The 23,806-nt window shown below is 44.2% G+C and overlaps 1 protein-coding gene across 1 annotated transcript; it reads right to left on the bottom strand.

The window, feature by feature from the left end:
- Positions 1-10,365: 10,365 nt before the first annotated feature.
- BAMBI (BMP and activin membrane bound inhibitor) lies at positions 10,366-22,467 on the bottom strand. The gene is made up of 3 exons (XM_020800953.3): positions 21,975-22,467; positions 14,237-14,524; positions 10,366-11,201 (listed from the first exon to the last, which is right to left on the bottom strand). Exons 1-3 carry the CDS (start codon positions 22,048-22,050, stop codon positions 10,783-10,785), a joined length of 783 nt encoding a protein of 260 aa, XP_020656612.1. The 5' UTR covers positions 22,051-22,467; the 3' UTR covers positions 10,366-10,782.
- Between the last annotated feature and the right edge of the window lie 1,339 nt (positions 22,468-23,806).

Here is a 23,806-nt window from a genome sequence, read left to right on the forward strand (position 1 = left end):
CTATCTATCTATCTATCTATCTATCTATCTATCTATCTATCTATCTATCTATCATTTGTAGGCTGCCTTTCTCCAATAAGGGGATCCAAGGTGGCTTACAATGTTAAAACAATTATATTATCAATTACAGATCAAAACCAATTAAATGTACAACAACAACAACAATGAATCCATTAATTAATTAGAAAGCATTTAAAACTTTAAAATAAACTTAGGGGAAAGAGGAGGAAGAGGAAGAGCATCCAGGGACCCAGCCATAGTTATTAAACTCCTGCCGGAAGAGGTGGGTCGTCAACTCTCAGCAGAAAGATAGATGACCCAACGTCCTAAGAGAGAGCATTCCACAAACTGGGAGCAGCCACAGAAGAAAGCCCTCCCAGATTGTGGAATACTCTCCCTTTGGAGGTTAGGTTTGATTGTCTCTTTCTCTTTTATCCTCTTGCTCCCCACCCCCCTGCCCTTTCAAACAGGTTTTTAATAACTATTGAGGCTACAACTGCATGAGCACTGTAGTTTGATTCACAGGCTATTTTACACTTCTCTTGGGCTGGTGGGTTGTTTTGGTGCCAGTGTCTACACTGACCCCCTCAGTTTGATGAGGTTCGAGGAGGGCACGCCACAGCCCACAGCCCTCCTTCCTTTGATCCTGCCCTCTGCCAATTCCTGGTTCTCTTACTATGGCCCAAACCGGAGGGCTGTTTCAAGTGTTGCATGGTAAAGGGACAGTTTTCCAAAGTTCTCCATAACATGAGAACATATACACACCCACCACAAAAACATAGCAGTCTGCTGTAATTTGCTGGATTGTTTCTATTTCATATTGATTTTTATTTCTCCTTTTTTAGTCATGCAGATATGATCTAGTGCTAAACTAGTATATCAATGCAATGATAAAGTGATCCAGCGCTAAACTTGGCAGTTTTTTTATTTTTATTTTTTTAAAATTAATTTTTAAAAATACTATGAGCGGGTTATGGAGAAAGATTAGGGGGAGGTTTTCCCACTGCCCAAACCATTACATCTAGCTTAGTACATCACCAGAATGCCACCCACGATCACACACCTCATCCTTTCCCAGAATGAAACATTTGTTGGTTGTAATTTGGGAAGTCATTCTACTGAGTTCTATTTCTTAACTTGCTTACGAAAGCAAAAGTTTAATTCTGCTCTCGATGTGTTCACATTACTTCAAGTGAACTACTGAGAATCAAGTAATCCATTTTGTGTCAAAGAATTGGAGCAGGCCTCCAACAAACAGCTGGCAGCATATTGTACTCCTGCATGTGAAATACGCTTTGGTTAATAAAAATCCTAAGAAACCTGTTGCATGACGTTAATTCATTGCTGGTGATAGCCATGAAAAATGGCTGCATAAATCTTATGGCCCTGATGAAAGGGGCAGACCACCGCCCAGTCAGTACTACACCAAACCAATTTGATGTCCAGCTACTGCCAATTTTTCTGGTTGTTTTAGTTTGCAGTGTCTCTCATGTTCTTTGATTCTGGTGTGAATGCTCCGTTTTGTGGTTCCAATATATACCTGGCCACAACTGCTGGCCGTAACATTTGTTGTATTTTTGTAGTGGACCTGTCAGCAAAGGACAAAAGGGACCCCCTTACCACCGCAAGAGTATATCGGATACCTTGCAGTTGTGGCCAGGTATACATTGGAACCACAAAATCGGCAGTAGCTGTGCATGCCCTAAAACAAGCTGGACATGAAATTCTATTTCAAAATACTGAAATACGGGACAACACCAGCAATCATTATGTTAGACTGCACAGGGAAGCCACTGAAACCCACAAACACCAGGAGACCTTCAACACAAAAAAAGAAAAAAGTTTAAAAATCAATAAAACCTAGCTCCCAGCACTGAAAAATACAGCCTGCAAAAGGTCAACGAACTCTACCCAGCCACAAGGACCAGTGATCACTACACACAAAAGACCAGCTAATTATACCCATCAATCACAGTGACAGATCATCTCTTCCCCCTTATCACAACAATACACCCACAACAAAAAAACATGCTGATCACCATAATCACCCAATCTCCTGAAAAGGACAAAAACTGTTCCCACAGTTAGAAATACTCAACTATCCAACAAACTGCAACAAAGCACAGACAGAGTTCTGAATCCTGTCCTCTGAAGATGCCGGCCACAGAGACTGGTGAAACATTAGGAAGAAATAACCTTAAGAACACGGGCAAACAGCCCAGAAAATCCACAACAACCATCGGATCCCGGCTGTGAAAGCCTTCGAGAATCCAGCTGTATTGTGTGCTCCGTGTAATTAACAGGGGAGATCAATAGGAGGTATCACGTTAATAGTGGCAAGAAGACTATAGAACAGAAAGTTACTTCTGCCACACATAAGCATATAAATATATTCTCCAGCATTTGACAAAGCATATGCAGTGGTTGCTAATATATTTGCAGACCCAATTCAAACAACTGTTTTCAAACATGTAACTCTGGGATCCTAATGCTTGATGGAACACCTCTCCCCTCATGTGCTAGATAAAGCAGAGACATCACCTTGCCAACAAAAGTCCGAATAGTCAAAGCTATGATTTTTCCTGTCATGACGTATGGAAGTGTTAGCTGGACTATAAAGAAGGCTGACCACCGAAGAATTGATGCTTTTGAATTGTGGTGCTGGAGGAGACTCTTGAGAGTCCCCTGGACTGCAAGCAGAAATGGGCAATTAAAGGAAGCCCACAGACCGGTGCTGGGCCGCAGACAGGGAGTTGGTGACCCCTGCGCTAGAATACAGCACCAATACATTTATTGGTCATACATACATACATACATACATACATACATACATACATACATACATACATACATACATACATACATACATACATACATACATACATACATACATACATGGATCAGAGGGCAGGAAGATAGATTGGCAGATGGGCCTGAGAGTGTTTCTCCCTCTCCTCCCCATTTTAAATCGATATTTGCATTGCTACTCTTGTGCTTGCTTCCTTTCTCCTCCTCTTCCTTCCTGCCTGTTCCTCATCTAGCTAAGGCATTAATGAAGTTGCAAAGATAGAAAGCCATTCTTGGGCTTCTGTACATAAATAATGAATGGTATGTTCCTGAAACAAAATTGCATTGGAATACAGTAACACACATTTTTGTCGGTGTTATGAAACCTCTCAGATTAGATATGCCTCAGCCTTTCTTAATCTAATTTGTCCTGCTTACCCTTCAATGATGTGGCCACCTGGAGACAGATGTCAAAGGATGGTCTTAATTTTTGAGCTGAACATTTCCATTGGATGCTGAAACCTAGATGCGGGGAGAGGTGATTTCTTAACGCGCCACAAGGAGGAGCCGTAGACGGCACCTGCAGCAAAGGTGTGGATGGACACCATGATTAGTTCCAGTAAAAGTTCTCCAGTTAGACTTGCTAGGTCTCAGAGCAGTGGTTGGACTCCCAAGGAACTGTGGTGCCTCTCCAAGTCTCCAGGTGTGTGTGTGGGGGGGGAACACAACTCTCAGGCCAACAGGAACGGAAGAGTTTGAATTTATGTAGGTAAGAGTTGGTCTCAAAGTCTGGACGCCCAGCTGGCACAAGGCTTTATTTGTGCAACACCAACCCACCCAAAACCCAGAAGCAACAGAAAGGAACTGAGAAGACAGCTAGTGGGCGTGTGCTGTTGTGTCATTTGGAATAAAGCAAGGAGAAGACCACCTTCCCAGAGTGAGCTGGCTCACAGGCAATTTCAGCCCCCTTGTACCTTGCCTGCTCTGCCTCTGTGAAATCATAAGGACCCACCCTTCAGATCTCACAGATAGTCTCATGCTTTGAACCTGAAATCTCAAAAAATGAGATGCTGCTGACCTGGAAACCCTACCTTCCAGCTGCCGTCCCATCTTAGGCAACAGGATGAAACTGAAGGCCAGTGTGGAAGCCAGTATGGTGTAGTGGTTAGAGCATTAAGATAGAACTCCAGCGATTCAGGTTCAAGTCACCACTTGGCCATGAACTTTATTGAGTGACTTTGTATCAGTCACCTTCTCTTCGCTTGGCCTACTTTACAAGGTTGTGTTAGAGGGGAGAGTTGGAAAGAGGAAAGCCATATGGGCTCAGTGGAGGAAAGGCAGGGAGTTAAGATGAAGAGTAAGGTATGAAGTACAAAGTAAAAACTATATAACGGTAAAGAGCACAATACACCAGAAATCGAAAGTGTGCAAGCATATTTTGGGTTACCCCCACCATTATGAGTTACCTCATTCTGTGGATCTTGGCCTTTTCCCTAAACGCATGCAGGAATGTGTGGGCATACACACCCGCATCCATATGATGTGCTATGTTGTGTTTCCCAAAAAATGGAGGCAAAGTGTCTTTTCCCTAGTCTTTCTCTCTCTCTCTCTCTCTCTCTCTCTCTCTCTCTCTCTCTCTCTCTCTCTCTCTCTGTGTGTGTGTGTGTGTGTGTGTGTGTGTGTGTGTGTGTGTGTGTGTGTGAGAGAGAGAGAGAGAGAGAGAGAGAGAGAGAGAATCTCAGTCTCTTTGCTATTTTAATTTTCTGTTTGTTTTACTTCAGGCTTTCCCCATCGGGATTATGAGAACTAGAAACAAAGCCTAGGAGTACTATAACAAAAGAAAGGACAATGTTTGTTTACTTGGATGGAGCCAGAATTCATATTGCCGGAGACAGTAGACTCCCCAAGAGAGATAACCTTAATCTGCTGACTCCTTCCCTCCCCCCCTCCTGTTTTTATATATATATATCAGTATCATAAGATCCTTGATTCAACCTACCCTGTTAGTAATGAAAGCCTGTAGCTAAAGCGAGAAGAGCCCCACTGCTTACAATACAGGAACAGACGCACTGACAAAAAGAGAATCCATCGATGCCTCAAGGGAAACTATGTCAAAAATCCAATAATGTGAGAATTCTGCTTACCTCAGACACATCCCTTCTCCTGGGCTGGCTTTCATTACTAAGACCTCTTTGTGACAACCGTTCTTTGTTCTTCAGGAAGTTAATCTTCTTATACTGCCCTTGGTCTGATGTCCAAAATCTCCCTCCATTTAAATACCACAGAACACACACATTTCTGTATCATGTATTTTATTATTTTCTCAGCACTTCAGTTTTACTAACCATTTATATTATCCAGAGTTTGAAAATGGTATTTTGGTGGATCACAGTTCCTAGAATTCTCTTAGTTAGGGAATTTACAGAGTTGTACCCCAAAAATGTAATTTTGTCTACAGTGATTGGACAAGATAGGGTCGTCTGTCCCAACTGAGGGAGGGAGACTGATTTAGGGGGACTCTGGTTTTAATCAATGGGTAAGCTTCTCATTGACTTCAACTGGAAAACCAAGAGGTTATAATTTGTGTCTGTGTTACATAATTTGCTCTGATGTACATGGAATTTGGAAGCATGGAAAGTACTAAAGAGAGGAGTAAACCTGCCAATATTTTTACAACTAATTTTAGGGATCTGCATTTTAAGTTTGGTTGTTGTTTGTTTTAAAGGGAAAGGCTAAAATGATTTATGCCTCCTCTAATTCAAGTTGGACTCCTGATGAGAACCAAACTTGGACAATCCATTTTGATTCTGGACCTCAAATGAATTAAGCCCACTTGGCTAGTAATTTGGGATTTGGCTGAACCCAGTACACAAGCTTGGTTTTAACATTATTGCATTACTGAATAAAGGAGTATAGTTTGCTCTTATTTATTTATCACATTACTTCCCAGCATTCTTCTAAGTGTATGTGGGATTATCATTGAGACTGTCGTCTGAAGTAAGTTAGAGTGAGAAAGAATAAATGGCCTTATGTCCAGTTAAAGACTGGCCAGTTAAACTGTCCAAGCTGAGTCAAAAAGCAAAGTCGTACTTGGGGGTGAGCCATATCTTTTTGTTTAGTTTTTCAGACTCCAACGCCCTGAATTTTCCAAGGATTCCCCAAGGAGAGTTCTTGACCCACACTTACAGGGACCTTCATTTTGGTCAACTGCAATAGGCCTGGTTCTCCAAGGGTCCATAGATCCCGAGTTAGCTATGCTAGGCCTTCTAGGTCTTCATTTCCTGCTGTAGTGCTCCCTGGCAGTGGTAGTTCTTTGAGAGTCATCTATAGCAGTGGTCCCCAACCTTGGGCCTCCAGATATTCTTGTACTTCAGCTCCCAGAAATCCTGGCCAGCAGAGGTGGTGGTGAAGACTTCTGGGAGTTGTAGTCCAAGAACATCTGGAGGCCCAAGGTTGGGGACCACTGTTCTATAGAGCCTATAGGGACTACCACATCCAGGAAGCACTGTAACAGGAAATGAAGGCCTGGAAGAGTTAAGTCTGGATCCAAGGAACCTTGGAGGATTAGACTTGTTGCAGATGAGCATAACGAAGGTGTCTGTAGGTATGTGTCTGTGGGCAGGCACTACCAGATTTCTGCCCACAGAAAAGTTAGAGAGTACAACATTTGCTGCTAGAAGGGAACAAACCTACCTGTCCCCACTATGCCGGTTTGGAGAACTTTGTAAAAGCAAAATATAAATAAATTCATTAAAATACTGTGGCCAAAATCCCATTGTGTACTGTAACTGGACCTTGTACAAGTGATTGTGACATTCAAGTGAAGGCAGCAGTCTTATCCAGCAAGCATTTCCACAGAGTTGTACATCTCGTTGTGCAATCCATTGCACAATCAAGCTCACAATGCGAATTCCCTGGGTGTAACCTCCTCCAAATTTCTACAGGCAGAACTTTATACTGCGCCAAGTGCAATAGGATTTCAGCCTGCAAGTTTGAAATGTTAGAAAACGTGGCTAAAATCTTAAAGGCATGTAATTAAACCACTTTTACTTTGTAATAAAACTGCCGCTTGATTTGTGTGGAGGAGAACAAAAGGTTTGCTTCCAGCAGCCTCCAAGAAGGGTTGGTATGCAAAGGAAAACCAGAGGGTGTGGGGAGGGGTGTGTGTGGAATCTTTGTTACTCTTTGTCCTAAAGGAAAGGAAACCAAAGGCTTCCCCCCTGAGCCTTACGGGATGGATTCTGATCTGTTACATGTGAGTTAATCTGGACTGAATTTATTGGCTTTGGCAGCTGTAAACACTAGAATCAGTAAGATAGCTTGCAAGCCCCAGATTCGCCACCCAGATAAGTCTGTCCAGTGCATAGCTACCAGAGGCGGCTGGTTACTTTCATGCTTCCCGCTCAGCCTGTAATCACCCAATATTGAAACCAGATTTACAGGCCCTTTTGAGGAGGGGGCCTTTGTGATTTCCAAAGTAGACACACTTGGTATTTCAGGAAAAGGTCAAACCCCCTGTCGTGTAAGGGCTTTTTAATAGAATCAGTTAAGAGGAGTCAAGAAGACACATACAGTTGCTGGGAGACAGAAAAGCCACAACCTTTACTGCCTAGGAGAAGAAGAAAAAAATCAAGCAAAAAGGAGGGAGGGACACAAAGCACGCATGGTAGCCCAAGCTTATTTCCTTCAGAAATCAGTCCTGTTGCACTCAGTAAAAGCAATTGCCAAGTGAGCAAAATATGCTCAAAACTATCCTTTAAAATACATTATGGTCAGACATTGGATTTTAGACTTTCCTATATGGTTTTTCGCTTCTGTCCTTACAGATATCAAAATGCATGAATTGTATGTGGTTCTGAGCACAATTGCTCACCTGATCAGCCTCCTAGAATCACAGAGCTATATATTAATCTAACAGAGCAATCTTGTATGTGTCAGTCCCAGAACATTCAAGTAGGGTTCATTCCCTGGTAATTACAGGATTCCCAAGGGGAAGCCACTTTATACCTAGAAAACCCTTGAGCTGGTCTCTGTAATTTGGAATAGTTTGACAGCACCACATATCCACATCATCACTGACATCATCATGCTGGTGTAAGAAACATGTTGCCTTTGGACAGGAGCTCTCCTATGTGTGCCTAAATGTCTTCAAATATATTCTTCAGTATTGGTCAACGCACTTCTTTTACTGTTTCCTGTGGGAAAATGCAAATTGCCAAATTACACATCCAAGGTGGGAATGAAAGTAAAGTGGTTCAAATGATGGACTGGGATTTGTGAGATCCCAGTTCAGGTCACCATTCAACCACAAAAATCACCCAGTTGACCTTTTGCCAATCATTCTTTCTTCAGCCAATCTACCTCACAGGTTTGTTATGGAGGGGAAATGTACACAACTTTTTGCTTACCACAGGAATTTATCATGAGGGACATTTGAGTTCAAGACGGCTAAATGTCCCAGTTGACACAACCAATCGTAACAGTCTTTTGGGCAGTCGTATGTTGAAGAGTGCCAGTGAGAGACCTAAGAAACATGGCATGGCACCCTTTCCTGTCTCCCAAAGAAAATGGGCTTCTCAGTTCATGCGAAGTAATGCCTTTGGTATCAAGCTGCCCCGGTCCATCTACTGAATATCCGTGCAGAGACTGGCACACAGATAAACTGGAACAGAGCAATAGCTCAATGGCTGAACTTGTACTTTGCATGGGGCAGATCTCAAACTCCAGCCCTGGCTTCTTGAGTAGGTGATGAGAAAGACTATTCCCTGAGATCTGGGAAAGCCCCTGCCAGTCAAAAGTAGAAAACAGGATGGACAGATGATTTAATATAGTATCGCCATGTAATTCATATATTCCTATCATGGGCTTATGCCATACTTCTGTCTTTAGGTCTCTCCTGCTACATCAAAACATTGGCACATCCCTATTTCTTCCTTCTTTAGGGCTGTCTGACTGTATGGCCCTTATAGAACCAAGCATGGCTTCTGAATGCCTCTAAAATAGTTCAAATGTAACTCACACCTCCCATCTTCTCATAATTAGTCTCCCTGAAGTGCCATCCATTTCAGTGGCATAAGCACACCTACGTTTCTCTAGATCACATGAACAAAGTTACTTCACATTATAGAACGGGCTTTAACATATAATTGTGCATGAAGCTAATTTAATTCCAATATTTGAAGTTGATCTCTTGCCCTGTAGTAGCCCACACCAAATACACATATCCCAAGAAATTCTAATAGAGTCAGTTCTCTATATGCCTTCCTGAAGAAAAATATTAAAGGAAGTGCCTTTCCTGTGATTGTGTCATGGTTTTGGAAGAGCATTCCCAATGAAGTATGCCTAGCACCAGTTTTACAGTTATCTTCTATGTCAGCTTAGAACTAAATTTGCCAGAGCATTTTAGATGCTAACATTTCCTCTGGTTGCATATTTCACATTAAGGGTTTTAATTCAAAGATGGCTGAAGATGCTTCAGCTTGTTCAAGAGGAGCCATTCATTTTTTTTGCTCCTCACCCCTACCCACTACAGTCCCCTCCTGTTCATTTCAGTTGGACAACTCCTGGGATAGTGTAGGACAGGATACAGAAAGTACAGAGGATCTGCCAAAATTTGATGCCTTGCTTTACACACAAGCGGAAAACGCTTTTTCCTTTCCGAAAAGCCACCACTGGATAGCAGTACAGTAACACTGGCTTCATCATATCCATGAAAAAAGCCCTGTAGAGTCTTTCAAGGTATATATATTTTATCTCTTTTCCTCTGAGAAGATCAAACTCACATTCAAGGCCCTCCTCTCCCTTTTTAACCTCATAACAACCCAGTGAGAAATGTTAGGCATAAAGTCAACAAGGCCACCCAAAGAGCTTCATGCCACGAGTAAGGATTTGGGCTCAAACTGCCTCAGTTCTACTTCATCACTCTAACCGCTACATGACACAAGTCGTTCATCACCCAAACAATCTGTGAACATGTGTTCCTGCTCTGTGTATCCTTTCCAGCTAAGTGATCTGAAGAACCCATCTATTCATACACATGGCCGGAAGGGTAGGTGCTTAGATGTAGAATCGAAGTACAGAACCTGGGCAGGCTTGTCCTCTTCTAGACATTCTAAACTTCGGAGTCCTCCAGCTGTTTTGAACTTATTTCCCCACAAGGTACAGCCAGCATGGCCAATGGTAGGGGATTTTGGGAACTGATGTCCAAAACATCTGGAAAATGTTCTTTCCCACCACCACCAAGCAAGACTGGAACATGTATTTAATACTGTGCAAAAATAGAAATGGAAATTATAGATTCTCCACAAATATCAAAGACAGCATGTTATATCTCCAAGAACACAATAGTGAGACAAAGCAGCCACAAAAAATAGGGCTTATGACAAAAGAAAATTATTTTGGACTTTTTAAGCAATGGAAGGTTAACAAAGGAGGGGTGGAAATTTATATCACTGGGGTATACTCTTAGGTTCACATTACATGAATACGTGTGGGACTCCAAGCCAATGTCTTCATGGCGCTTCTGCTGTATAATAAACTGCTTCATACACAAAACCACAAATAGGTTTCAGACAAATATTATATATATATAATATGTATTTGTGTGTTTTTTTTAAAAAAATCTTTACATCAGAACTTGCATACAGTTTTAATAGTAGAACTCATTTCACATCTCCCCCCAGCTCAAATGACCCTGGTAACAGTGTGTGTAACTCCTCGTTTTTGCTTTCATAATTTTAAAGCAAACAGTACATTTGAGTGTATTTATTCTGTGCAAATAAGACAATGTTTGGAATCCTTCAGAAAACATATCCAAGGTTCAATTGTCAAACATTCTTTGTTTTCTTAAAAAATGATTTCATGACTGTAGGCTTCTCCCCATATAAAGTGCTCCTGTCCAGCAGAACCCAAAAGTCTTTGCAAAAATTTCCTAGTAATTTTAACAACAGACCTTTTAATACATACATATATATATTTAAAACCCAAAGGACGAGATCATACAAATTCCAGCTTTCCATGCCCACTGTACATTCCCCAGTGAACCAGTGAAAGTATTTTGTCATTGCTGAGGTCTGGCTGCCGCATCTTGTCACACGCCATGCAGCAGTTCTCATGACCCATCACGGGGACCATGCATTCCAAGTCTAACTTGGCCACCTGCCCTTTTTTGGAATGATTGCCATGAAAGCTGTAGTGCAGTCGTGAGAGCATTTGCTGCCGCTGGTCTTGCAGTCTCTTGTTTTCACTCCTGAGCATGCGCAGAGCCAGCATGATGAGAAGCACCAATATCAGCCCACCAGCTATGGGGACCGCAATGACAGCGGCCCGGAACCACAGTTCTTTTGAGGAGGTAAGCTCTTGCACCTTCGTGATGAGGTTTCGGCTGTTGTCATGTTGATACCTGCTCCCTTGACCTGCCAGAAAAAAAAAAAGGGGGGGGGGGGAGAGTGAAAAATATTTTAATTTTTTCAAGACAGAAAGTAACTCCACTTACTCATTAATAATGGGGCTGGGTCTCAGACTCATCATCAAGAAATGCTAGATTTATGACTACTTGGAGCAAGACATTCTTAGCATTGGCCCTGTATCTGTGAACTTTACTTTGCTTTTACAGTTCATGGAATTCAATCTTTTTCAATTAAAAAAGCAACCCTTTGATGACTGTTATTTTCTTCTATGCTGTATTGACTGGTGTCCTGAAAACTCTTAGTACTATTTGTTTTGCAGATATTTACGACTATGCTTTGAGAATTGTGATTCTGTATTTGTATTGTTTTAGTATCATGTTCTGTTTTTTATTTCTTCATACCATACAAGGACATTAGAAAACAAATCGTAATTACAATAAATACTGAGCCATACCACTATTTGAATTGAGAGGAAAGAGGGGGAAAGCTAACCCCAACTTTTAATGATGTACTTTTAGCTAATGGGGAGGAGGAGGTAAGACAGACTACAGTTCTACTACTTAGTGTAGTAATTTGCTATAGAGTAGATGTACTGAATCATTGGGATTCAGTTCTGTTGATTCAACAGAGAAGTCACAACTAGACTAGGATCATTTGAATCAATTGAACTTACAAACACTGTAGAGTTGACTCACTAAATCCCAAATTCAACGGTGCCTACTCTAGTGCAACTCACTAAACCAAGCAACAATATTTCAGCCAATGTTTACTAAAACTGATGAGATGGGTATAATATTTCATTCAGAGATATCCCCCTCCATTCCCCTCTAAATTTGGGCACTGACCACCATATCCTGGACTTAAAGAAATCCAACCAAGTGCTTTTACCTGGATTTATTAGTGTCAACGCCTGCTGTAGCAGAATGAATGTGAATCTTTTGTCATCTACATGTATTCAACTTCAATCCCCCATATGCCCAGTGGTAAGGGACTGTGGGTGTTGTAGATTGAAAAATACAGTAGACCAAAGGTATCCCCCCCCCCATGTTGAAGCTATTTATGCAACAATGTGCCACTATGGTTAGAACTTCTGCAGAAAATGGAAGGTTACTTCCATGATCAGAGATGCTCCCATTACTGAAAAGCAATAGGTCATCTTGGAAAAATTACTAATCACAATAGCTGAAAGAGCTGTAATCCAAAAAGGTTTTCTAAACTCTAGTCAGTATTCTGTTTTGTTAAGCAGAGCAACATATACAGAGTAGAGATAGACAGGGCAATATCTGAAATGTGCAATTCATGAAATGGCCCCAGCTATGTAGTTTACATAGTGAGTCTTGGGTGCACTGCTATTTCTCAGTCTCACCTTCTTTAGGAGACTGCAAGAATGAGAATTATGAACTGCTTTGCAAGCCAGGAAGGACTTCGTAGAGAGCGATTTAATAGTATTTACTCCTGAAATGGCAGTTTTTGCATGCAAGCAAAAGAGCCAGGCATATAGCAAAGCTTTACAAGAGGCTTATTAAATTACCTTTTGCATAAACAAGCATAAATGCCTCTTGATCCCTCTTCAAAATTAGAAGCATGGTGTTTTCCTATTAAAATTATGTTGTTTCCTCAACTTCCAAAAGAAAATAGATGTCCCAACCTCTTCTCTAGTGAACGCCAAGACTTTCTTCCTCCTTTTATCCTCACATCATCATCATGTGCCATTAAGTCTATTCTGACTTATGGTGAACCTTTTCAGGGTTTTCCAGAATATAGAGAATACTCAGAAGTGATTCACCATTCCCTTCTTCTACCCCCATCCCTGGGACTATGCAGTTTCCCTAAGGCCACATAGGCTGGCTCTACCTGCAGGAGGCACAATGGGGAATTGAACTCTCAACTTCAGGCATTGCGGTCAGAAATCTAAAGCATGCAAGAACCTGATAAAATTGGGTTCATGGGCTAGATTGAGAGAAGAGGCCAGCCAAATGTCACCTGGCTCATGGCTCAGTGGGGACTAAAAGCTGAAGCTCCAAGATGTGGTCCAATACAAATCTAAACACTAGATCACACTGGCTCTCAAAAATTCTGGTTTTAAAAAGCAACTGAATCTTTATTAGCTCAGAATCAAGTAAAATTGTAGTGGGTATAACACAAAATACGTAACAATTCATGTAAGTGATATGCACTTTGCCTTCTATTTCTGCTTAACCAAACAGAATGATACATTAAACATGGAGTCAAATATCAAAGACAGAAACTGACAGAAATGAAGAACAGAGTGCATCCTAGCATGGAGACAAAGCCCGAATCAATAGGAAAGCTCTAGGTTTGAAGAAACCAGAAACATCCTGCAGAGTCACAGATCACCAAGGCAGATCCAACCTGCTATGCAACAAAACATTAGCTTTGATGTTGTGAATCCACCTGGCCCCCACCGATTCAATTAAATGGATACACCCAGAGTTAAGAGAGTCAGTTGATGCTCCCTCAACCTGCAGGGCATCACCTGAGCTGCACCATCAAGACTGCTGAGTCAGGCCAACTGTCTGCCTAATTTTAAACAGAGCTTGCAAAAGTTACTTTTTGGGGGCCGCCGCTCCTGGATTCAACTGGCTTTTAAACAGATCTTGGATCTCCCACACTTTCTCTCTTTCTTTCATTCATCTTCTCACTTTGGTGAGAGAGGGAGTTGACAGACAGCAGGATTTGAAGTATGTTGTTCCCCCTCCAGCACTTCTCCATTAAAAACAGTGTTATTTTTGCCAGTCTATATTGGGACACATTTAATTTAAAACTAGTGCCTCTCCCTAAACAAGATTTCCCAGGTTAGATGCCATATTTGTCAAGAGACGAAGGAACAGCCTTTGTGTCTCATACAAATGAGACTCAAAGGTTATTTGGCAGAGGTACCTCTCAGCACATGCTTCCCCCAACAGCCTACATTCAAGGCAAAAATCATTAGGAGAGAAGAAAAGAGCTTTTTTTTTAAAGAGAGTCTTGGCTGTTGCAAGTAAGCCTCGTCCTAGGACACAGGCGACAGCTCTGCTTACCCGGAAGCTCTCCTCTGGAAGAAGAGAGGACATCGTAGAGACCTTTGTAATTGCACATATCTTCATGACAACACTCCAACGTGGGTACAGTAGCGCCAGAGTGGTTTTGGGCCAGGTGGGCTCGGCAAAGGTCTGACGTGCTTGCAAGAGAGTCTAAGCAGCCATGAGTAAGTGGAGAATGGCTGTTCTGTGGGTCAAGAAGTCTAGAGAAGCAAGCATTGAGCTCAGATTTGCACATGTAACCTGTTGCGACACAGTGCGCGGCATCACAGTAGCATCTAATTTCACCTGCAACAACAACAAAAGGGGGGGGGAATCAGATATGTTACGTCATGGGCATTTACAACCGTTTGTTTTTATACAGATCATGACTAAGGATTGTGACGTGAGTCATGTGGAGTATCTCCCATGAAAAGCCATTCAGCAGTTGGCATCATGGAAGTGAACAAATAAACGACAAGGAGAACAGCATAGTTTGTCTCTTTAAAAAAATAGTAACTGTAAGAGGCATTTGTATGGGCCATGTCTGAACACCCCAGAACCATGCCTGATTTGATAATTTACAATTTCTCTGCCATGCTCACAGTTGTTACTCAGTTATCATTACAAAAGACTTCCATGTGGCAGCCTCAAGTCTTCTACATCATGTGGAGATCATATTCCCCCAGAAAATGTAGTCCTGGATCCACAGAGGAACATCTTGGAGAATTGATAGAATATAATACAAATATACAAAGCCATTCCCAACCTTATCTGCTCCAGGTGCTTTGGATTTCAAGCCCATTGACTTCTGTCAGTCTGGCCAATGGCCAAGAATGATGAGCACTGTAATCCAGCAGAAATAAGTTTCACTGAACCACTCTGCTCTCCCTCCTCCTTACTTTATTCTCACAGAGACACTGAGAGTAGATCATCTGGAAGAAAGTGAGTGGCTATAGCTATCCAATGAGTTTCATGGTTTGGTAGGGATTTCCGCCTGTTATTCTCCTAAATCCCTGACCAGCACTTTCACCAATATGCCACAGATCACAGATCTACACAGTGCAGAAAGGGGATGTGGAAGGCCAATGTATGATGAGGTCCCTGCACATACTAAAGCAGAAAAGCTAGAGCATGTGAGTGTCTTAAAATATATAGTGCTGCAAGAAAAGTACATCCCAGAGTGCCTTCTATCTAAGATGGCCATCAAAGCAGAATTTAAAGATTTTTCAGTGATAACTATAGCGCATCTCGACAGTTTTGCCCCACAAGATTGCACATGGATGACTTACTGCTCACTTCCTCTTAGCAAAACTTAAGTTAGACCCTTTAAACACTATGGTACAGAGAAGCTGCTCAACACAATGCAGAAAGTTTACCTGATAGGTACAACATTAAGACAACTATAAGAAAGACTACAAGGGCCTACTCTTAGCCATTGCTGCAACTGTTTTTTATACAGCAAATGCTTCCCCATAAAATATTAATTTTCCAAAGTTAAAAAACAAAAAAGGGATACATGGTATCAATTTCACCTATTCACCAATGCAATGTAAAACAGGTAAACAAGAACATACCATGTATCTCTAAAAATAAGACAGGATCTTATATTAATTTTTGCTCCAAAAACGCATTAGGGCTGATTTTCAGGGGATGTTTTGTTTTACAGTCATGTCATCTTCTTCTGGTTACTGCACAATGGTGGAGGACAGGGTTTCACTTAACTGGGGCTTATTTTTTTGGGTAGGGCTTATATTACAAGCATCATGAAAAATCATACTAGGGCTTATTTGCAGGTTAGGTCTTATTTTTGGGGAAACAAGGTACTTAGATTTCATCATGCATGCATTCATAATCAAAATAGCCAAATAGTTTGCTATCTTTAGAAGTGATGGTTCCATTATTTAACTGCTTGAGCCAACTATTTATTAGCCCAAATCCTGTTGCTTAGTGTAATAAATCACACTACAATGGCCCGCTGAATCAGTGGGTATTTAGTGAATCAACTTCTACGTTTCATTGACTCATGTGGGCCCACTCTAGTTGTGACTTACTATGTTCAAGTAAGTCAGAGTCAGAATTGTCCCATTTGAATCACTGGAACTTATGGAGGAGTAAATTCACCAACTCCCCAATGATTCAATGGGCCAACACTAGTGTAATTTATTATGCTAAGCAACAGAGTTTTGGCCATTAAATGCTGAACTAGAAATCACACATTAAAGAAGGCCACGTCCAGAGTCAAAAAAATGTTAGCTTTGTAACACAAGAATTTCCCTGTCAAATTAGACTATTCTTGGCATTCTGTTCCCTAGTCTAACAAAACCTATGGGAAATTCACAAAAACTTGATGGCAACAGTTATATAACCTGAGTCTGGGAAAAGTCCTCCTTTTTTGGACTACAAGTCCCAGAATTCTGTAACTCTGACTATAGCTCATAGGAGCTGGAAAGTTACTTTTCCAAGCTTTGAATACAACCCATTTGTTCCATTCATCCCACTTTCCACAGTTTCCTCATTCCAAAGACTTACTGGGCAAAATAACATTTTCATCTTTATTATAAGACAGGAACTCTGTCATTTAAAATTGTGGGTGTACAGCTGCCAAAATCAACCATTTCCAGCTTAAATGGAAGCCCATACATGGAAGGAAGGGTGCAATAGTGAGACTGAAACCCTCTTTAAGCACCACATGTTCTCCCTTCCCCGAATCCATTATGTGGTCAAAAAAAAGGATAAACATTTAGAATGAACTCCTCTACTCTTTGAAGGAAACAAAAATGCACAGAAGACCTTACCAAAAAAAATCTGAAGACTTAAAAAAAGCCCCTTTCATTAAAAAAACCCCTTCATTTTACATTCTTCAAAAATGTCTTCATTTTTTCTACATAGGGAAGCCATGCTCTTTTCTAGACATTTCACCCTTAAATTTGTTCCCTATCAATTCAGAATATGGAATGTAGTAAGTTGGGGAAAACTGAATTCATCTTAACCTCCAGAAACCGCTATCACCGGAGGAAATGTGTTACCTATATGCCAATGAGGAGCAGGCATAAGAGATCTCTTTCTCTTTTTGGAAAACAGATCCTCAGATTCAACTAATTATGAACAGCTGTACTATGAACATACAGACACACACCACTTCCTGGGTGGCGGATGGAAGTTCTGCAGCAGAACGACCATGCTAGGATTACTTACAAGTCACTTCTTACAACAATGCAGATTTGAGCACTGTTGCAGCCTGAGTACTGGAAAGTCTTGCTCCTCTTTAATCAATCCCAAATGACACAGTGCCTGGATGTATACATGTCTGCTCTCTATGCATGTAAGGTGGGGGGAAGGGGGGGGAGAGGCTAGGCCTGGAGGCCTTACCCATTGAAAGATTCATGAAGTTCAGAAGCTTACTAAACATTTAAAGAACCAGTTTGACAGAAAGCACTTTGCTGTGTCTGACATCTTTCACCAATCAGATGAAATTGTGTCTGCATTTTTTTTTAATTCCCCAAGAGGCTCTCTATCAAACTAGATATCCGGGATGATTTTGTTTAAAGGGATGTGTCATACCAACAATCTAATGTTGCCTATTCCACATCTTATTTGGGGCACTCTGAATTTCTGCAGAAAGCTGGAACCGAAAAATACAATATTGTAGCCCTTCTCCTCTTTTTAAATTTTTGTTTTCCCCATCCTCATCCTCCAACTTCCCAATTCCCTTTTCAAAACAACCCTTTTAAGCAAGCATCCAAAAAAGAACCAGATTTTTACACTCACAATATGTTATAGATAGATACGGGGGGGGGGGGAGGCTAGGATGGGATTCTACAAATTACTGTAGTTCTACACTCTCTCCCATTTTATGAAGTAACAAGCAGAGGAAATAAATTATAAAACCATGTTTCTGTTCTAGTAGACTATACGACCCTATATAAAAACTCTATCTCTTCCTGACCCAAGACAATCTTATAAACAAAACATGATGGGCTAGTCATCAGGTTATTACAACTCCATTTTAATTAGAACCACATTTTTACCCCTCTGGTAGAACAGAAAGGAGGTTTTGTATTATAGTATCTTTTTGGGCAGGGGGAAACCAAGACTTTATTTCTGTCAATTCATAAAGTTTCTTCCTGAGCTATGCAAAAGGCCAGGGAGGGTATTTGGTATTTTAAGACACTGAACAATGCTCTTTCTGTTCCCTCCTCTTTCTTGTTACTGTATGTAGCTATTAAAGAAAAATGTCTGCTTTTAGTCAAGGTGGCTACAGCAGAGACGGCAGGCTTCTCTTAAAGCTTTTGAAGTCGACAGCAGCCAGAAGTCTGTGATCCCCTAATTATATCATTATCAGACACATAGTTTCAGTATCTGTAACTGCACATTACTCTCAGTCACTCCCTGCTCTGCCCCTCTTTGATGGGGCCAAAAGACTTCTCTCTGCTAGCTTCAAGGGCTGTTATTTGGGGTTAATTACACCCTTCTTTCCAAAATAAATAAATACTGCAGCACATCAGCCCTGTGCTAGCTTATCCTTTAACCTTCTCTCCACAAAAACGTGGCAATTATGGGGAGACATCCCCCACCCCCCCTTTTTTTAAAGTTACTGTTTATATGTAGGGGAGAAGTTGCTGCTGTGTGTGTTTTGTGTGTGTGTGGTTTTTTTTTTTACTATGCTAGAGAAAAGGAACAGAACAGGAAGTTTTAAGGGATGTAACAAAATAAAGAACAGTTCACCTCTCCTGCTATTGGGGGTGGGAGGTGGAAGTTATGCAGCATCTCCTAAGGGCTTTGGGTGTGTGCAACCTAATCCAGTGCAGGTTTACTCAGAAGTAGACCTTGCTAAGTTCCTACCAAGTTGTGTGCACAGGACTGCAGCCTGAAAGAGAGAGAAAGAATATGATGCAGAAGAAAGGAGAACCAGAACCACCTTTAGTTGGACAAGTTGTGCAGAAGGGATTTTTATCCTCAGGCTTTCTCAGCTCTTTTAAGGAAAAAAAATAGGAAGCAAGGGGGAGAAGGTGCTGAATCCCAGCCTCTTCCCAATATTGAAGCAGGGGATACAAAGGGTGGGTAGGAGGAGTGTGCCTCTGTGTGTTGTGTATGTGTGTGAGGAGGAGAGAGAAAGAGACATTCTGCTCAAGAGGGCCAGGATAGGAGGAGTGTGCCTCTGTGTGTATGTATGTGTGTGTGTGTGAGGGGGAGAGGGCCAGGGCTGGAACCGTTCAGAAGTGCATTAAAGGCAGCTTAACAAAAACATTTTGACAACCGCTTGCCCCTAAGGTCTGACTTGCATCAAGGAAGGAGGGCAAGGATAGAGCCAGTCACGCAGGGGGCGGGGAAGGAGGGAGAACGAGAGAGAGTGAGAGAGAGAAGGGAAGGGAAGGAAACCCAGGGAGCGCCACTTCCAAGAACAAGCGAGCTTGTTCTGGCCTGCGAGGCCCGGCCCAGGAGGAAATCTGACACGCTCACAAAGCCTTGGCAGCGCGCTTCAAAGGCAAGCGCCGGGCCCCGCGCGCACAGAGCCCGCCAGCGCACGGGACGGAGGGAGGGAAGGAGGGAGCGAGGGAAGGAAAGAAAGAAAGAGAGAGAGAGAAGAGAAGCCCAGGCCGGGCAAGGGAGGCCCGGAGTTGCCCCCGAGAGCCCGCGGGGGCACACAGCGGGCAAGCTACTGGGCTTGGCGGGGAGCTCCAGAGAAGCCCCGCTGCCGCCACCGGCCTTCCTCAGGCGCTCGGAAGGGGCGCAAAAGGGAGGCGGGCGGCGGGAAAGCCCAGGCCCGCGTTTCTTGCTTTCTGAGCAGAGAAACGTGGAGGGGGGGGGGAAGGGGAGGCCCGGCCGCGAGGGGCTCACAAATGCCTCACACACACCCCCACCGCCTCAGACCACCCTCGGCGGCCCGGCTGAAGTAAATTACCATCCCTTGAAACCGCCCTAACGCTCCCAGCCTCCGTGGGACGCCGCTAACTAGGCTTGGGTTCGAGGGCTAAAACTCGAGAGAGTCCCACTGGCGGGCGGAAAGCCATCGACCCGGGCAAGGGGGTTGGCCGGGCGACCGAAATCCGGGCCCACTGGGGGAGGGGGATAAATGAGGAGAGCACCCGAAGCCAGCTCCATTTTGTTCTTCTAGGCTTGGGAGCGAGTTTCGGATGGCAAGGGGCACATGCTCGGCGTTGGGTCTTGGCGTTCGCAGGTCTTGCCGCAGCTTATCTCGCATGCCAAGAACATTTTTTAAAAAGCAGTTTCGTAGAGCATGGAATAGGGAAGCATTCATTTTGTGCTTCTCGACAGGAGAAAATAGTCAAGGTTGCCTAGAGATAAAAGAGGGAGAGCGCAGCAGGCCACTCATTCATGGCAGGGTCCGGAATGGCACCCACTCCTCAGCCACCCTCCCGGATTTAACCGAAATGTCGGGTTTCTGGTAGGCTCTCTAGTTCAACCCCAAACATCTCTGCTCGGAAGGAAGCCCCGGGAGAACGAACCCAAAGGGATTTTGCCAGGAAGAAGAAAGCGTGACCAGAACTGCAGCCCTACATGAAACAGAGATGCGTTTGCAGCGGCAGTCCTTACGAGCATTTACTTGAGAGAGCAAGCCGCTACGCACACTTAAAATCCGCAGCTGGATTGTAAAAAAAAAAAAAAAAAAAAAGGTCGGAATTAGGTACTACGTCGACTCGCTAGTTTACACATGAGGCTTCGAAGCACCCGGAAGAACCAACATAACATCTAAGTGCCGGGGCTTAAGCACCCCTTGCGGGGTTAAGTCCCACTCGCTTCGGATCGTGACTTAAGTTCATAATAAACCAAGAGACACGATTCCCGGCTCCGCCGCCTAGTCTCCGTTTCCCCACCCATCTTGCACCCAATCGTTTATCAAGAGGAGGGAGGAAACAGCCTCAAAATACCCGCCCAAGATCGCCCTCCCCTGACCCTACAAACCTCACTTCAACTCTTACTAATCTATCGTCCCGCACCGATCGAGATCCTCCCTTGAAACCACATGGATACAGGCGCTCAACAGCCCGCCGCGTCGCCCTGCAAAACCATACGTATCCCCCCCCCCTTGGTTTCCCCATCTCCCTCTTAATCTCAATAAGTCTCCCAGGTTTCTAAGGAACCCGGCAGTGACTCCAATGATGGGGAGGCAGCCTAAACGTTCATAAACCGGGCACAGTCAGAGACCACGGGAGTCTTACCCGCACGAAGGTCCAGGCAACCAGTTCAGGACGCGATCCTGCCCCCGCTGACGCAGAATTTCATTAGAACTGCACTCAGCAGGACCGCCGCCTCGATGAACTTAAGACTGCTGTTCTGAACCCTTTTTCTTTGAGAATAATTCCCCACTAATATCTGCGGGATAAGACTTCAGGGTACACATAAACGTAGGCGGCAGACGCAAGGAAATCATCCAGGGTCGCATCCAGACTGGCGTGTCAAAATACGGACAAGGGACGCTGGCTCTTCTCAGCCACCCTCGCCCAGCCTTGTTCTGTGAACCCGCCCTTGGTTTCCGCTCCAACCTTTCTCTCTATAACAGACTCCCGGCAGCTCGGAATTAAACAACCACCGCGGGCCCCCCAAATCCCCCCTCCAGAACGAATAATTTCCACCGAAGGAAACGGGGGGGGGACCCCTCTGAACTTGCTCTGTCTGGTTCCGGAGCCGGGAAAAACTTTTCGGTCGACAACTCCCAGGATCCGCCCAATCTGGGGGATTCTGGGATTTGTAGTCCGAAGGAGGAAACCTTTCTACACCGCAGCTGTGGGCTCACCTTTGGTCAGCAGGATGGCCATGGCGCACAGCTCCAGTTGCAGCCAGATGAAAACGAAGCTGGAGTGGCGATCCATTTAAACCCTCCCGCTTGCCTTCCTCCTCGCCGCCACCGCCGGAGTCCTCCCTGCTCCGGAGGGCCCTCCAGCGCTGCTGGGTTTATCCTACGACGCGGCGAGGAAACGCACCGGCCAGGCAGCGCATGGACCCCTTTTCCTGTCTCTCCCGAGCGCCTGGGGCTTCGCTGCGGGGATCGCCCAACCCCACTCCGGTCTCCGAGGAGCCCAGCTTCGGCGGAGAGAGGGAGGCGAGGCCGCTCACGCCAGAGGAGAATCCAAGTCCAGATGCAACCACATCTGGAGAACGGGAAGCTTCGGAGCAGGATCGCCGTCGTGCGCCAACGCTGCAAACGCTCTCCCCCCCCCCCCCTTCGGCCTTCCAACGACAGGGGAGAAAGGCACGCAACCCGCCGCCGCCTGGCTTGCACTTTTCGCCCTGCGCTCTCTCGGTAAATAAGGCGACCGCCCCGCCGCCTGGCCCACCTGGGCCCGCCCCTTGCGCCTCCTCTTTTCCCCTCCCTCAAACTGCTTTCATTGGTGCAGGCGCCCCATCACTCAAAACCAGAAGCCCTCGGCAACAAACCGGGGCGTGCCTGGGACATGTCACCGAGGGGGGATCGCCTTTAACTTTCTCCTGGGTTGGGCGTTGTAATTAGGCGTGCAAACGGGGGAGTTGCAATTAAGCTAAGTGAGCTGCTGGGGATCCGGGAGGGACACGTCCCGATGTGCTTTTTAAGGCGTTGCTCTTTTTAATTTGGGGAGAGAGCCCCAATCCCAACCACTTCCCGCCGAGGAGTTCAATTATACCCCCACAGCACGTGGAATCGGGGCAGGAGAATGGGAGGGGGGGTAGTGGTTCCCCAAATTGTTAAGAGCCTACAATCCTGCAAGGTCTGGAGAAGCTACGAAGGCCAGAAGGCTGGGGAGACGTTCAGCTAAGCCAGCCCCGGGGACTAGAGGCTAGGATCAGGCGGGCTTTGCAAAACAAGCAGACAGCCTGATAACCGCAGTAAATTCCTTTCCTGGAGGTGAAACAGAAGCATTTCTCCCCCCAAACATACACACTCTTCCCCTCCCCTCTGCTCTGTGTATTTTTCTCGTCCTGATCAATAAAGCCTAGTCAGACGGACGGGTTGACCAGCAGGAGCCTGGGATATAGATGTGCCGGGAGTAGCCGACAGAAGACAGCGAGTGAAAATTAGCAAATGCAAAAAAGCGCCCGGCGCCAGCAAGACGACACAGACAGAGACTGACACTCAATTATCCCCCCCCCCTCCAAACAATCCCAGGCAAACACGCTGCCTGGGCCTGATCGATATCAGCCCCAAAGCGATCTCCTTGCCGAGATGCTAATTCATTTATCAGGGAACTCTCTCACCGACCAAAGCTGGCAAGATTCCTCTCGTCCCTTCTGCCTTTGTCTCTTTTCTTCCTTCAAAGTTTCTGTAGTTTGTTCCACTACAACGCTGGAGGGGATGGGGAACGAGGCACTAAAATGCAGTTCTGCAATTTGGTTTCAACCACAACACAATCCTGTGGCGTTCATTGGGGCTTCCTAGAGTAAGCGCGCATCCTTTGCTGGTTTAGAGGGCTGCTCAATGTATTCATCATCACCCAATACAGTATGTCCTGTTGTATTCAGGAGCTTCACTTCTGTTTAGGCTGGGCTGTTGGAATCACAAAAGTGGCAAGAATGAGGATAAAATCTTGTAGCAGCTTAAAGGGAAATATATTTATTATAGCATGAGCCTTCACAAGCCATGGCCAACTTCAT

The sequence above is a fragment of the Pogona vitticeps genome, chromosome 6, assembly GCF_051106095.1.
Source record: "Pogona vitticeps strain Pit_001003342236 chromosome 6, PviZW2.1, whole genome shotgun sequence".
Classification (NCBI taxonomy): Eukaryota; Metazoa; Chordata; class Lepidosauria; order Squamata; family Agamidae; genus Pogona; species Pogona vitticeps.